Here is a 15,673-nt window from a genome sequence, read left to right on the forward strand (position 1 = left end):
ATTTGGTTTCTTCATGCTCAATTAGGTTGCAGTATCAAGTCTTCTAATTCACAAAGCAAACATCTACCATAGGCAATAATAATGTGGAAGAAAACATTCTTGCTTCTCATTGAAATATTCCTGCCTCTCGCTGGCTTAAATGTTGTTAGCTAGCTTGTGCAGGGTTGCTAAGAAACTGCAGTCCAACTTTTACTCCTGGCTTTGTTTACAGAAGTTATATGGTGATTTGCTTACAGAACAAAGAAAATTGTGTAAACTTAAATATTTGTTCTGAAAGTTTTTATTAAGATGTGACTATTCTAATAGAGGTGTTTCCTTTTGTCTCAGGTTTGCAGTTCAAGCTTTTGGTACCTCTTCAGTAGAATGAGAATGGAAGTCTCTTCTTACCTCCAAAAAGTATTACTTTAGATATTATAATAAAAGTGATGAAATGCATGCAATTGCAAAATCAAATTTGTGTGGTTTAGTCAATCACTTTTTAAAAAAACAGATGAGAAACTGCTTCACATGTATCTATCTCAACCAAAGCTTTCTTACTGCACAGATATCATAGTGCAGCCAGTATATAGTAACCTTTCCCAAGTATAAGAATGTTCACTGTAGGTAGTGCCTTTGGAATTTTCAGCAGCAACTTTCTAATGAGCTTTATTCATTGTGTCTAAGACTTTGTTTTCTAAGGATATCTTGGGTAAATATGGGTGGACTTTCCTTGGAATAGCAAATACATGGCATAGCCAAAATAATAATTCTGTCGTGTTCCAGCTCGTACTCTAGAGCTTTCAAAACTATTGAAAATTTTAATAGATCGTTGACTTTGGATAGCCATATTCAGAAACACTGATAACAGTTCATTAGTTAAAGAAGATATAAACCAGAAGATTAAATTAATAGGAACCATTAATAAAGCATACTAAGAGTTTCTGATTTGTGTAAATTAACATTGGGAGTGACACTAACTTGGTTTGCAATCTGAGACCTTGTTCCCAAATTAGGATTAATTTTAGACTGAAAAGACAAAACCTGAAATTATGCTTATTATCCATATTTTTTGTGAAGAATTACTGTGAGGCATCATTTTTCAAATATCATCCTGAATATACATATGTCAGGTTTTTCATATTTCATATTTCATTTTCATTTTTCGTATTTCATTTTTGAGATGAGCAAGGGTAAATTAAAGTGAAGTAAAATATTGTTAAAATAGTATAAGAAGCTGTCTGTGAAGATTTTTTTCTCATTTAAATACACTTACTTTTATATCTTTCTTTACTTACATGACAGTTTTTATCAAGTCTTTCAAGAAAACTCTTAGAGGGGCAGCAATATACCCACTTTTATACTTTCTTCTCCCTTAAGAAGCAAGGTGTTTCTTTTTTGTGGAAATACTGTGGATTTCAGCCAGAGATACCTGAAGTCCTGAATGACCCAATATAGGTTACTTTACTGCTGTCATCTTCTGGCAGTATTAATATGTGAGAGAGGGCTGGTATCCCAAAGGAGGAGGAGATGTACTGGGAAAGTGGTTTGTTCTGTTTGTTATTTTTAGCAGTTGCCTTGGGAAGTTTCAAGGATACCTTTATTGGGCAAGAGTACAGTGTCACCCTGATGTTATTCAAAGTTAAGCAAGTAATGTTATTAGGATACTGCAAAATCTTCAATTCTAGGATTGTGTTCTAGTCACTGCGACTGTTGTAGACTCAGAGAATTAGGAACAGAGAATTTAAATTTTGTGTTGAACCAGTAATCCCAAATATAAAGAATTAGATAAATTACTATTTTTAAAAGGTACTTCCATTTTTTTCCTTGTATAAAAACACATTCCTGATTTTGTCCTTTTCCGCTTACTAAGATGCATAACGTAGTTGTTCCCGTTACCATTTTGCTAGCCAAGATTTGAACTTGGGCTTTTGTTTGTCTTTTTTTTTTTGTATGTCATGAACAAAGTGATAAAGCTATCTAATCTCAGAGATTAAGAATGAGAAGAGTGTAGACAGGTATTCAGTTCTTACCAAGTGTTTGTGCTACAGAATCACAGGATTAACTAGGTTAAAAGACCATAAAGTCCGACCTATGATCCATCACCAACTTGTCAGGGTGGCACTGAGTGTACTGAGTGCCACTGGCACTGAATGCTAGTCTTTTCTTAAACACCTCCGGGGACAGTGACTCCACCACCTCCCTGGGCAGCCCATTCCAATGCCCCATCACTCCTTCTGTGAAGAAATTCTTCCTAATGTCCAGCCTAAACCCTTCCTGGTGCATCTTAAGAAGAAGAAACCAACCCGATGTGCTACATCCTCCTTTCAGGGAGTTGTAGAGAGTGATAAGGTCTCCCCTGAGGCTCCTTTTCTTCTCTATTCTTTAAGCTGTACAAAAAGAGACTGCCAGAATTGCTTGTAACATCCTTGTTCTAGCATTTTCCACCCTTTCTACAGCCTCTCAACTAACCAGTTGAGAGGTTATAAAAAGAACTGGCATTTGGTTATAAAAAGAACTTTTTGCTTATGTGGCAGGGGAATCTTGAAGTCTAAGAAGCCTCATGTGCTTCAGTTTCAAAAGGAGACAAAGTAGTGCTTTTCATTAGTTATGTCCAGGTAGTCATATACTCTTCCAACGTAATACTAACCTTGATGTTACTGTTGAACAGGTTTAATTCCAGAGCACAGGAGCTGATCTGTGCAAGTTTCACTTACAATTGGCTTGAGTAACTTAAGAGCAAGAGTTGGATTGCCTACCTTGAGAAGGTTACTGTACAGTTAGTATGAAAGTCAGTATGAGAAAAGAAGCTCAGCTGAAAGTTTTGCTGTCCTGGTGAGTGAACTGTTGTATTTCTTCTCACCAGTGTTTTTTTTTCCTTCCTGAAAAGAGGCTGGATAAAAATTTTGTCTTGGATTAAAGCATATTAAGACATCAGTAATTTTTTTTTAATTTTTCGTACATTAGACTCTATACTTGGCTAAATATAAATTATTTACTGATTTTGTTTGATTTTTTTTTCTACATCTTATTTCATTGGCTCCTTCAGACCATCTATTCATTGTTTGTTTTGAAAATAAAGAAAAAAGGCATATTTGTTTTATATGTTCAGTTAATTTTCCCACTCACAAAAATAACACTGTAAAAGGCTAATGAAAGTGTAGAGGCATATTCCTTTCCTAGGCTTGCATCAGAATTTCACACTTGTGACAAATTAACTGCTAATAGCGAACAAATGTTGAGAGTGGCAAGTCAGCATTGCTGCTACCCATGCTGTTAAGTTTAAAATTTGCGTGTCTGATGTGTGAAGTGTTCCATGTGTTTGTTTTAATGCTGTCATCTTTGATTTTGTGAGAAATAGATGAGATATTTTCAAGTTGTTCTAAAAGCAACTTCCCATAATCATGCAAAAAGTTATTAGCCCGGGGGACATTGACTGGAGATCTTCCAGTCCTGTGCTGTAACCACATTACAACACCATGATGCTGAGAAACAGTATCCTGCCTGTGATGACACCCAGGTCTTTGGCATTTTTCTTTATATCTCACATTGAAGATTTGTGTAACTTGTTTTTCATATTTACTCTATCATCTTTCTCCACTGTTAATGTCTAAATATCTCTCCTTTGGGAAGTACTTTTATTATTGCTGTTTTTGAGCTGTAGTAGATTATGTTCTAAAGGCAAAATATTGATATTTTGCTTGCCTATGCTTTTAATGTGTGACAGTTCCTTTTTATGTCCTTACTCAGATGTACCTAGAAAATCATCTCAACCTTGTGTCAATTTGGAAAGTGTTTTCCACCCTCCAGATTATTAGAGAACATTTATAGATGAACAACTCTAAAATAATATTTTTTCAGTACTATATAAGACGTTAGTCTGGGATGCAATAAAGTGCATTTCTGATGTTTGCTGTTAAAATATGTTTTTTCTCCAGCTGTTACTAGATTGTAACCCTTCAGATACCACACTTCTTGTTGAGGATTATATTGCAGTTTAGGAGACAACTTTAAAAACATTTGAAAGTTTAAGTGAAGAGTTTTGCAAAAAATAAATTCCAACTCAGGAATTTTCCTACAAATACCAATAGATACCCAAATTTCCATTCTTTCTCTTCCATTATAACATTTAAAATTCCTTTATTCCTATAATTTTCTATCTCCACCAACCACATCGTTTAGTTCATGTTACAGGTTACATCCCTGGGATTCTGCTCTAATTTATAATAATGACTAAGCTGGATTTTTATTTTTTAGTACCAATGCATTGTCTTTATGTGTAGGAAGTTTCCCTCTTTGAGAAAAAGAGCATCCCAAGAGGGCACATCAAAGCACATACAGCTGTACTCTAGAAATGTAGAAATACCTGCAGACATCAGCTTAGTGCATATAATTTATTAATAAATCATTCCCTGCCTGGTGAAAGGCATATGGCTAAACTGCAGCTTCCCAGACTGAGACTGCATTGCCAAGAAATCCCTCATAGGTATCAAGTTTGGGAAGATGTGATGGGAGGAAGGTCTTTCAGTAGAGAAAGTGAGCAGAACTGATGTTGCACACATTACTTGGCCATGGGGTAACCAGCATGTTTGATGATACAGTGGAAATGTAATCTTTTTGACAGGGCCTGTTGGATGTAACTACCAAAGTAGCAGGTATCCATATATTCCATCTGGAGCCAAGGAGAAATTCCAGCTATTTGTTCCATTCTTCTCCATGTGTGGCTTTTATCCATTCACTTTCTCTACCAAAATACATTCCTCCCATCACATCTTCCCAAACTTGGTACCTATGAGGGATTTCTTGGCAATGCAGTCTCTGTCTGGGAAGTTGCAGTTTAGCTACATGTCTTTTACCAGGCAGGTAATGATTTATTAATGAATTATATGCACTAAGCTGATGTCTACAGGTATTTCTACATTTCTAAAGTATAATTGCATGCTCTCTGATGTTTGAGTGATAACACCTCAAAATTTGCATGTGACACCTAACAAAACCATAATAAAAAGAAGGGATATTTGGATATAACGTCTTTTAAAACTTTTTAAGACAGGTCTTTTCATTTAAATATTAAGACATTCTTAAAAGGCATTACTTCAAACACAGAGCTACAAGACTATTTGGAAATACTTTAAAATAAAGAGGGATCTTTTCAAAACTTGTTTTCCTCTGTGATTTTTTAATTATTTACTTCAGGCTTTTCAAATTAATTCTATAAATGGGTAAGACATTTATTTACCAATTAAAGGAAACAAGTTTTCTTCAAATTGAGCCGAATTAGGCTTTAAAATTAGTCTTCATATGAAAAATAAACTTCAAATTTAGTCTTGAAAAATTCTCTGGTCAAGTTTGGCAACCAAATAATGAATTGTGACAGATCTATAGGAAATTAGTTGAGATAATATTATTATGAAATCTTGAGCCAGCTTTAGAATTAATCAGTTTCCAACTTTTCAGTTTGATTTCGTGAATAAATTACACTTTTCTCATAGGTTATATATATATCTTACTTGTCAAATAAACTGAATTATAGTCTTTGACATTTTAGCGGTTTAGTGTTGATCATTTATATTGCTTTTTTTTTTATTTTTTGTTTCTTCTCTTTTTTCCTAGTCCTATTTGTTGTTCTTGTTTTACATTAATCCATTCCAAACAAGTCATCTTAGTGTCTCCCATCTAAGTATCTTAAAAGGGTAAGGGCAAAAAGTTAATAAAGAAATAAGAAATAACTCTACGCAAACAAGCTGTACCAAAGGAAAGCAGCAGTGATTCTTGTCTGTAATATGAGCATCAACTTTACTTAAAAAGCACCTGTGTTCTCCAAATGTGTGTGCAAGCAAGTCTGTCAACCACCACGAGGAGAAGAGTGTCTGTGTACACAACTGATCTCAGCCTCAATCTGAAGTGCTTGCTGTGTAGTTTTTTATTTCTCCCTTTGACATAAACTTCTTTCTTTTTGGCTACTCAAGCCTTATATTATCTTTCTGTCTACATCTTATCAAGTTCCCATCTCTTTTGCTGTGTGGGCTGGAACTCTATATCTCCCCTTCATAACACCTCTCTAAAGTTCCCTGCCTGCTCCATCTTACTTGAGTCACATTTCTCCAATGGAGCTGCTTAACTGCACAAGGATGAGGGCATCACTTATTAGTAGAAAACACCCTGTGAAATCCATGTTAAAGGCAAAACATGCAAAACATAAGGACAGCTTTCCTACCATGGGGGCAATATGGATGGCAACTGTCACCTTACAGAGCGCATGGATCAGGGCTAGGCAAAGCATCACACTGTGGCTTTGCACAGTGGGGAAGGGGGTGAGCAGCCACTGGGCATTTCTTGTTTTTCTTCAGCAGCTTCTTGACATTGAACACTTGCAGCTTAGCTCTGCTTCCAGGCACAGAGCATACCTCTGATGTGAAGGGTGCTTCTGACATTTTACTGCTCCCAGAAAGGCAAGTAGGCTTGCAGGGTTGGCCTAAGGCAGGACCAAGATGTGCCTAAGCTTTGAGTATACCTGGCATGCAGTCTTAGCCTCATCTCTATACAGCAGTGTGGGCATTGGTGCAACCTCATCTTCCTCATGGCATATTGTGCGTGGTAGAGGTTGGATGAACGTACACATACCAGCAATAGGAGTGGTGGTTAGAGAATTCTGTACAGACATTTTGTTTAAATGTAAGATTTTGTTCAAAATTGAGAACCAATATCTAAGACTCCTTTCTGTTGCTGTGAATTATGTATCATTGCTGTATGTCTTTATTACAAACTGTGTTTCCAGTAGACACAAAGAGTTTAAAGTGATGGTGAAAATATTAAAACATGTTCATACATGGGTATAAATTACTGTGAGGGGTTAAATAGTGTGATACATGATGGATAGTTGTTCAGTTAGCACCTGAGGATAAGCAAAATCAAAGCCTTTAATCCAAATGGTTTGTGCTTACTTAGAAAAATGTTTGTCTGACTGCAGGCATGGAACCCGTTGTGCTGGAGAAGTGGCAGCCACAGCAAACAACTCACACTGCACAGTAGGAATCGCCTTTAATGCCAAGATTGGAGGTATGTGAAACAATCTCCCACAGAAAAAAAAATGTAGCCAAAGAACCATTTGTGCTAAATGGTACATTCAGACCTTTCTCAACAAGAGAAGGAGATTTGTATGAACAAGCCTCACTGTGTTAGCTAGTAAAGCTCAGTTTAGAGTGGTCGTTCAACATCAGTACTGAAGGAGTTTGTCTGTGATGGCCCTTCTGCAGTGCTCTCTGGAACACTGCTTCCTAGTACACATCAAAAAAAACAGAAAGTCAAACTTTTGATGAAAACATGACCCCAGAATTAGGACACGGGGGTTTTCTCACAGATTCAGAGCTCTTAAGCCATGAACTTCGACAGACCATAAGTAAAGGTACGCATCAGTTATATTGCCTTATGTATTGATCCCAAATGAAACAGTCTCAAAACATAATTATTTTTTTTGTCTGTGGTTGGTGAGAATTTTCTTTTGATCCCTATGGGTGATAAGATTATTGCCTGAAAATCAATGTTTGATCACATATTTTTGTTCATTCAGCCAAGAAGTTTCAAGTGTTTTCTGTGATTTTTTTGTCATTGGCTGTTGAATTAATGTCTTTAGTGTAGTTTTATGACAACGATTATCAAGATGTCATCTGCATGTCTCCTGGGATGTAGCCTGCCTGTGATAGATTGTAATACTTCTAGTGAAGTTTATTCTGAACTTTTTATGAAGTTGTGGGATTGGTATATTGGCTTTCAGCTGCAAGTCTCATAGCTCAAACTCATTAATTGTTGCCTTTCGAAATAGAGCCTAAAATAGAGCCCATCTGTGAAAACAGAAACGTGTTTACCTATTTGTACACCAGAGGACAGTTCAAATATACAAGCGGGCAGAATTGAGACCATCTTTCCATTATTAAAAATACTGCATCTATTCTCTGCTGGATCAGTACAAGTTTGATCCAAATCTCATGTGAGCACAGATGCATTTCAAATTATCCAAAGCACACAACATTATCCTCACGTCAGATTTCTGTTTTTCTGCTGGGTAAACAAAATTAGGGTAGATAATCCCAGATACAGGATAAGGTTACAGTGATGCACAAAAAAAAATTCCTTTGAGGTGAAGAGCCTTCCTCCACAAAACTACCCTGTCAGAGTGATTTAGAAAATCAGAACTGCTCAAGTGAGGAACTTTCTGATGGATGAACAGGTTGTCTCGTGTGAACATGGCATTTAACTATGAACCAGCAGTTATGATATCAGATCTGTTGAGTTGTCAAACCAAAGTCAGAAGAGAGTTGGTGTACTGATGGAAATAAGAGATGCCTTCGAGAGAAGTTTCATTTTTGAGTAGAATAGTCACACAACCTGCAACAACTTTGACATGGCTTTGAATAATTCTCCAAGTAACAGTGACTTCTTCATAGTTTATTAATTATTAAGGATTAGGAGTGTGCAGTAATAATAAATATCCTCCAGGCATATTAGCTGACTCACAGTCTTTTCTAACTATAGTGTAAAAACTGAATTCAGATGGACACAGCATACAGGTAACAGAAACAGTAAAGACTAGATACTTGTGCCTTTTTGTTATTTATTCCAAAAAGAAAGCTGGAAATTAGTAACAGGGTATAAAACCTCACTTGAGGTGCCACCTTTTCAAAGGATCATCATTTGGAAATAACACTTCGGGAAGCTCAACAAATAATCTGCAGAAAATCAGAGTTAAGAGGAAGTTCCAGGGAAGATAGGTTAAGCTTCCTCTTCCACTAAGTGAATATGTTTGAGAGCTTTGCTGCTGCTGACCTCTACTTGGCATGCCTCCTTCCTTTCCTTCAGAGCAGCCATAACTACTCGTGTGAATATACTGTGGTTGTGTCAGCTCACTTGTTTCCCAGGGATTTAAAGGCCCTCCTGGGGTATTTTTGGAGAAGAAGCTAGAGTTGAGGTAAAGCAATTACATTCTTATATAGAGGAGCACCTGCTGACAATGATGTTGGATTTGCTCCACCAAGATAAGTATCTTTTACTTCAAACCAGAAAGTATTTCTGAACACATAAGGGATACTAATGTATCAAGCAGAAGGGAAAAAAAAAATCTGTCCCATCAATATGCCATAAAATACTGGCAGTTGAACAAATCCAGTTAATGATGTTTCTGATACTGAGTTGTTACCAAGAAATCCATTAATAATGCTAATTTTCTTCTAAATGTGTTTGTACTCCTTGTCGTGTTTACAAATATTTCAGAACATCTGATGACTAAGTTTCTAGGAAAGTCTGAGCCTTCTTTCAAAACGGTGTAAGTGGAGCTGTAACTCGTAGAAAAGAAAATTTTAGTAAAATTGCAATCTGAGTCTTTAGTTTTTTTACAGGTTATGACAAGTTTCTTATAAAAGATTATACAGGTTTCTGTGCAGCAAAGCCGCAGATACCTCTCACTAAAAGACAAACCAGTTCACCAAAGGGATGGATCTTTTTTTTAGATTTATACTCTGAAATAATCACGCAAAACAAATCACCACGTACAGAGCTTGTGAGACTTTTTATAGGAAGGCTTGGTTAGTTTGCTGTTATTATTGCAAACTGATTGTGGAAGTTGTAAAACATCTGTGGGGATTTGGGTGCTTAGTTACTTGGCTGGGCTCAAGTCCTGATGGAAAAACAGTTACACTGAATTATGGCACAACAGATGTATATTGTCTTCAGTTGACGAGGATTAGTTGAGCTGTTTCTTTAAGTTTAAGTCAGATGTTGAATAAAAACAAGAATTTTAAAAGAAAACTCCTTTCAGCTCCGTTTTGGATGTTTCCTATGATTCATTGAAAATTTGTTCTGAGTAAAAAGCCACTTACATTTTGCAATTACTGCAAATGTTAGAAAAAGTTTGTAGGTCTCTGAAGTCTTGGAACAATCTGCAAACACAGTCTGCTAATTGCCTTTTGGATAGCTTTTGTTGTGCTATCGCCACATGCCAAATGCAGTTTGAAGGATGTGTGATCAGCACACTTAACCACAGCAGACTTTGGGGGGTGGAAATAGAAAGGCAAGGAGGAAGGGAGGGGCATTATTTTCACTGCAAATATCCAGTGAGATGACTGTTGTTCAGAGTCATCTTGCACAGAATTACAGAGTCATTTCTGTTGGATAAGACCACAGTCATCAAGTCCAAATTTGACTGATCACCACCACCTTGTAAACTAGATCATAGCACTAAGTGCCATGTCCTGTTGTTTCTTGAACACCTCCAGGCATGGTGACTCCACCACTTCCCTGAGCAATCTGCTCCACTGCTTAAACAACCCCTTCAGGGAAGAAATTCTTTCTGATGTCCACCATGAAGCTCCCTGGTGTAGTTTGGGACTATGTCCTCTCATCCTGTTGCTGGTTGCCTCAGAGAAGAAGCCGACCCCCACCTTACTATGGACTCCTTTCAGGCAATAGTGGAGAGCAATACGGCCTGCCCTGAGCCTCCTTTTCTCCAGGCTAAATACCCCCACCTTCAGCAGCTCCTCACGGGACTTAGCCTCTAGCCTCTTCCTCAGCTCTGCTGCCCCTTCCTGGACACATTCCAGCACCTCATTGTCTTTCTTCACGTGAGGGGCCCAGATTGGAAATAGAACTCCAGAAGCAGCCTCACCAGGGTCAAGTACAGGGAGACAATCACTTCCCTGGTCCTGCTGGCCACTATTCTTGACACAGGCCAGGATGCCATTGGCCTTCTTGGCCACCTGGCCACACTCTGGCTCATGTTTAGCAGGCTGTCAAGCAGCACCCCAGGTCCTTTTGCCTGGGCCACTTCCCAGTCACTCTGCCCCCAGCCTGTGGTGGTGCATGGGGGTGCTGTAACCAAAGGGCAGGACCTGGTACTTGGTCTGGTTGAACCTCACAGTTGGTCTTGGTCAACAGCTTTGATGCATGTCTGTCCATTGCTGACTAGAGAGAACAGCACCTAAGTCACAACCTTGTCTGTGTTGCTTACAAAGTAGACCACTTCACCATTACGAAAAAAAAAATTAAAAATCGTGTGATTTACTTTAGGTGCCAGTGGCAGTGTTTGAGTTATTATTCATTGGTTGGATATAATATTTAGACTGGCTAACAAAGTCATAAAGGAAAGCTTTATTTTCCTTCTTTCAAAACCAGTGTACCTTTATTGTCTTTATTTGGAATGAGAAAGATACTTTAATATACTTTAAAGGAATTGAGTACACAACTTTCACCCATCATTAATTTTCTGTGGTGAGAAGAAAATAAAATCCTAGAATCCCAGAGTTGGTTTAATGATTTTTTTCATGAAGCAAAGTTCATAGTGAGATCACAGTTTTTAGAAGTTTATTATCTCACAAAACATAGGCAACTTTTGTGTGAACTGAGAAATACAATCACTTTTTATTTTTAAGTCAAATAGAGTAAGGGGGGAAAAAAAGTATTAGTATTTTTTCAACAAAGCAGTCCTTATGCCTCTTGTCAATTGAAAGTTGAAGTCTTGGTAAACACACAAACTTCTTTAATCTGAGCTTATAAGCAAAATGCAGTGTGTCTGTAATTAAAAATATGTAAATTTGGCTTAAAAATAGAAGTAGCCTTTTAAATCAGAAAGAGCATCTAACTTGTAAATTGTGAGAGTAATCATCCCTCTATCATACAATTTTATTAAATTTTTATTTAATATTTAGTGTCCCTTTGATCACATGTCACACTAGCTGTGTGTAGGTCTTTTTTCTTGTTTAAGTTAAAACTGGCATTGGTAGTTTTCTCAGATTTAACCACAAAGTCTTACAGTTAGGAAAAAAGCCCAACTTCTGTATTTTTTCAGTTTTCAGATTTTAGCATGCTATATTCAGCCTAGTAAATATAAAACAGTGTGAAGTGTTGGGACATTGATTTGTCCAAATCCACATGAATGGATTCTTTTAACATAAAAATTCCAGATTATGCCTCAAAAAAGCTTCTTCTGAAGAGAAGGATGTTCACCATATTGTAATTTCAGGTTGAACAACATTACATATTTGTTCATAACCTCTTGTAATTGCCATGCTACAGTGTGTGGTAATCGTTCTGTACACAAGAGGGTTCTCCACAGTTTTTTCATTGCAGCCTCATACAATGAAGGAATGATGCCAAGGTTACTTGTCTGTTGGGATCCTTTTATTACATTTGTTAGCATGATTGAAACTGTGAATGACTCAAGGAAGGTAATGCAGTTTCACTGCAGTATAAAATTCTTATCTTTAAGTGACATAAAAGCACTTCAAAATTCAAGTATTTTTAAAAATTTTATTTAGCATAAAACTTTGTTGTTGAAGTTTGAAGGCTGTATAGTGGATAAATTACTTATAATTTTTAAAACTTGGAGAAGGGTGAAAAGATTCATATCTTTTTATATTTTTCCATATAGAGACATTGGGAAAACAGATACCCAAACAGATTTGTTGTTGTTGTTTTTTTCTTTAATAACAGTAGGAATTCTTGTAGTTATTCAGTTCAGTGTCATACACAACAATTTTCTCTGTGGGGGGAAAAAATAAAGAAACATTTTGAGTTTGTCTGTAGAGTTCATTGTATTTTTCATTCTGAAGGTGTACGGATGCTGGATGGAGATGTGACAGATATGGTAGAAGCAAAGTCTCTAAGCCTTAATCCCCAGCACATCCATATCTACAGTGCCAGCTGGGGGCCCGATGACGACGGTAAGACAGTGGATGGACCTGCTTCTCTAGCACGTCAGGCCTTCGAGAACGGCATCAGAATGGTAGGTTGGCATCACAGTGCATTGCCTGGATCTGCTTTCATGTGCACCTCTAAGGGTACCTGTGCCCACTGCATGCAAGTGCTCAGCATGGGGCAAGGCAAAGGACTTGGAAGGAAAGAAGAAAACTTCCTTTGCATAAAACTGAAAGCATATTTTTCTTTTGTAGTGACCTGATGATCACTCTCATCTGAAGTATGAGCTCAGTTCATTTTCATCTTGCATACATAATCCTCAGTGTCTTTTAAAACTGCTCTGAGGGAGTGATGTAATTAGAAATAAATTGACTGAGAAATGCTACTTTGCACATCAGTGGCAGCTCATCAAATCTGAGGTGCAAAGAAATTTTAAAGCAAAACCTTTGCCTGTGTTTCCTTCTTTCTTCATTTCTGTTTTGCTTTGTTTTGCATGATTTCTTAATGTAAGTTTGATGATTTTAATAGGGAGTTGGGGGAGAAAAAGGTCTATACCCATGGGTCTTTTACCATTTTTGTCTGGTCTCAGAGAATTTACAGTACTGTGATGAAGGGGACACTAATGGAACTGCAAGAATGCAGAGAATCTTGCTCAAGGAAGTTTTTTGTTTAAGCATATATATGTGTTTGTTTAAATGTTGTACTTCATGTGGGGAACACAACTGTGAAAAGTTCAGCCTGAATTTCTGTACCAGAAGGACTCAGCCGTTTCCTCATTGAAATCTCAAGTTCTCAAACTGGGGATAAATATGTGGAATAACTTGCCAAGAGCGTGGATCTTGCCTACAAACATTATTGTTCCACTGTTATTATTAGAGCAGTAATATGAGAAGATACCCTACAGAACCCAGATGAATTTCATTTTACCAGCACATTGTTCTGTATGTGAAATAAGCACCAGACTATAGTGAAAATATAGCATTTAATTTTCTGAGGTAGGCTTTTTCTGATAACAATGCAGGAAAAGGTTGGTATATTTTTTTGAGAAATAATAGAAGTCATATTTGATACAAGTCAAATTATTATGTTTTACAATGTAACTTTTTATGTCATTTTATCAAACTTAGTTCTGCCTGAAGCTGCCCATGAGGTCTTGAATAGATCTAAATATTTCCATGTATTTGGATATTTTATCTGTCTCTGACTACGAAAGCTTCATTTCTACTCAGGAAATGGAAGTACTTTTAAAAACTTACATGAAAATGTACTGCTACGAAATACAAAACATTTAAAATTAACCTCTAATTTTCTTTCTTTAAAATATAATATAGACTGAAAGATTGTAAATGCATGTTTTGGGAATTACCACCTTCCCTGTTAGGCTGTTTCCAGACCAAGAATTACTTCAAGATGAACTGTTCTCTTTCTTTTTAATAAGTAATGTCTTTCTGTGTTCAGATAAAGGTACTTTCTCTGTATTTCCTTATACTGTCATAAGCTGAGTCATTTTAAAAGATGAGGGAAATGGAAGAAGAAAAGATGAATTTTCTTTGACCGAATATGCCAGAAATGGACTGATTATTCAAGGTCGTGTTTACACACTCAGTCAAACATAGATTTCCCTAAGGAGTCATAATAATTGTGCAATAATAATAGGCAGACAAAAATGCTTATTGTGTTGTATACAGATTACTCTCATTTTTCAGAAATATTGAACTGAACAGCAACAGTATAACATCTAGGATCACATCTGTGGCATAAATTGAAGTAACATTGTATCTTGGTTTTAGACATTTAAAAGGTGTGGACACTCCAGAATCAGTTGCCTTCCCTTTTAGTTTTGACACTCCCCATTCACCAATATGGAGAGATGAATGTAAGAAGATATAAGTGAAATAATAACAGTTTAAAACAGTTATTAAAAAATGAAATAGGAACAGGCAAAAAATAACTGTGATAATCAGTAGTTATAATGTTGCTGAATTTCATGGATTCCTCATGGACTCCCCAGAAACAAAGAAAAGCAAAAACAGCAGAGAAACCCTCCCCCAAGATAGCACTCTCCATGGATGACCATGTGTGGAGAGATAAGGAGAAAATGGCAAACAACTGTTACCCCCAGGATGGTTCCCTCTGCAGACGGTCTGGGGTGGAGAGAGAGAAGAGAGGACAAGAACAGCATAGCAATCAAACCTGAGCAAGTAAAAATCTCCCTCTTCCCCCCAGGTATCAACCAACAGGGAAAAAGAACAAAACAGAAAGAAAACCTAGAGTCCCTGGAGGCTGGAACTGGGTCAACAGCTGGAACTCATGGAGGAACTTTGCCTTCTCTTTAGCAAAAATAGCAGCAAGGGCTTGGACAACTTGGATTCCATGCCCTCCTGCTTTGACCAGGCACTGCTGGCAGTCTGGGGCAACCATATGGAGTGGGGGCTGTTCTATTTTTCTTGGCTTGGTGGTGTGGCTACTGTCTGCCCTCTTCTATCTCAGCTCACCCAGAAAGAACAAAAGAGAAGAAGCACTTTTTCCTGAACGCCCCCAACTTTCAAAAAGGACTAACAGACAGCCTGACCTCACTGTTCCTTTTCTGGCCACTGGGTCTCAAAGAGACAATAGCAACTTTGGGGACAGATAGATATGGAATACAATAACATTTTTGTTTACCCAGAACACATCAGTACAGGAAAATCTGGCAAAACCTTTTTTCAGACCTACACAAAGTTTGAAGATCGATTATTCTTAATTTATTATGCAATTATCCACACAATTGTATATTAGAATTTTAAAATGGAACAGCAAAAAGAAATGCCAAGATTTTTTTAAAACATTTGAAATTATGCCTGGCTGGCTTTATTAGGAAAATCAAAGGTAGTGCTGAATAATAACTTTGATTAGAGCATAATCAACCTCAATTATTATTTTAAATTTATTATAATTATTACATAAAAATGAAATGGATGCAAGAACCATCCATTGTTGAGTTTCCTGAGAGACTTGGCTCCATGAAAAAAGC

General features: G+C 37.0%; 1 protein-coding gene across 2 annotated transcripts in view; it reads left to right on the plus strand.

The window, feature by feature from the left end:
• PCSK5 (proprotein convertase subtilisin/kexin type 5) overlaps positions 1 to 15,673 on the plus strand; it is a 230,353-nt gene that overhangs the window by 87,657 nt on the left and 127,023 nt on the right. For both annotated transcript variants that reach the window (XM_030968460.1, XM_030968461.1), the window contains exons 6-7: positions 6,947 to 7,035; positions 12,576 to 12,748. In XM_030968460.1, coding sequence (XP_030824320.1) covers positions 6,947 to 7,035; positions 12,576 to 12,748 — 262 coding nt within the window. The remainder of the gene's footprint in view (positions 1 to 6,946; positions 7,036 to 12,575; positions 12,749 to 15,673) is intronic.

Source organism: Camarhynchus parvulus, chromosome Z, assembly GCF_901933205.1.
Source record: "Camarhynchus parvulus chromosome Z, STF_HiC, whole genome shotgun sequence".
NCBI lineage: Eukaryota > Metazoa > Chordata > Aves > Passeriformes > Thraupidae > Camarhynchus > Camarhynchus parvulus.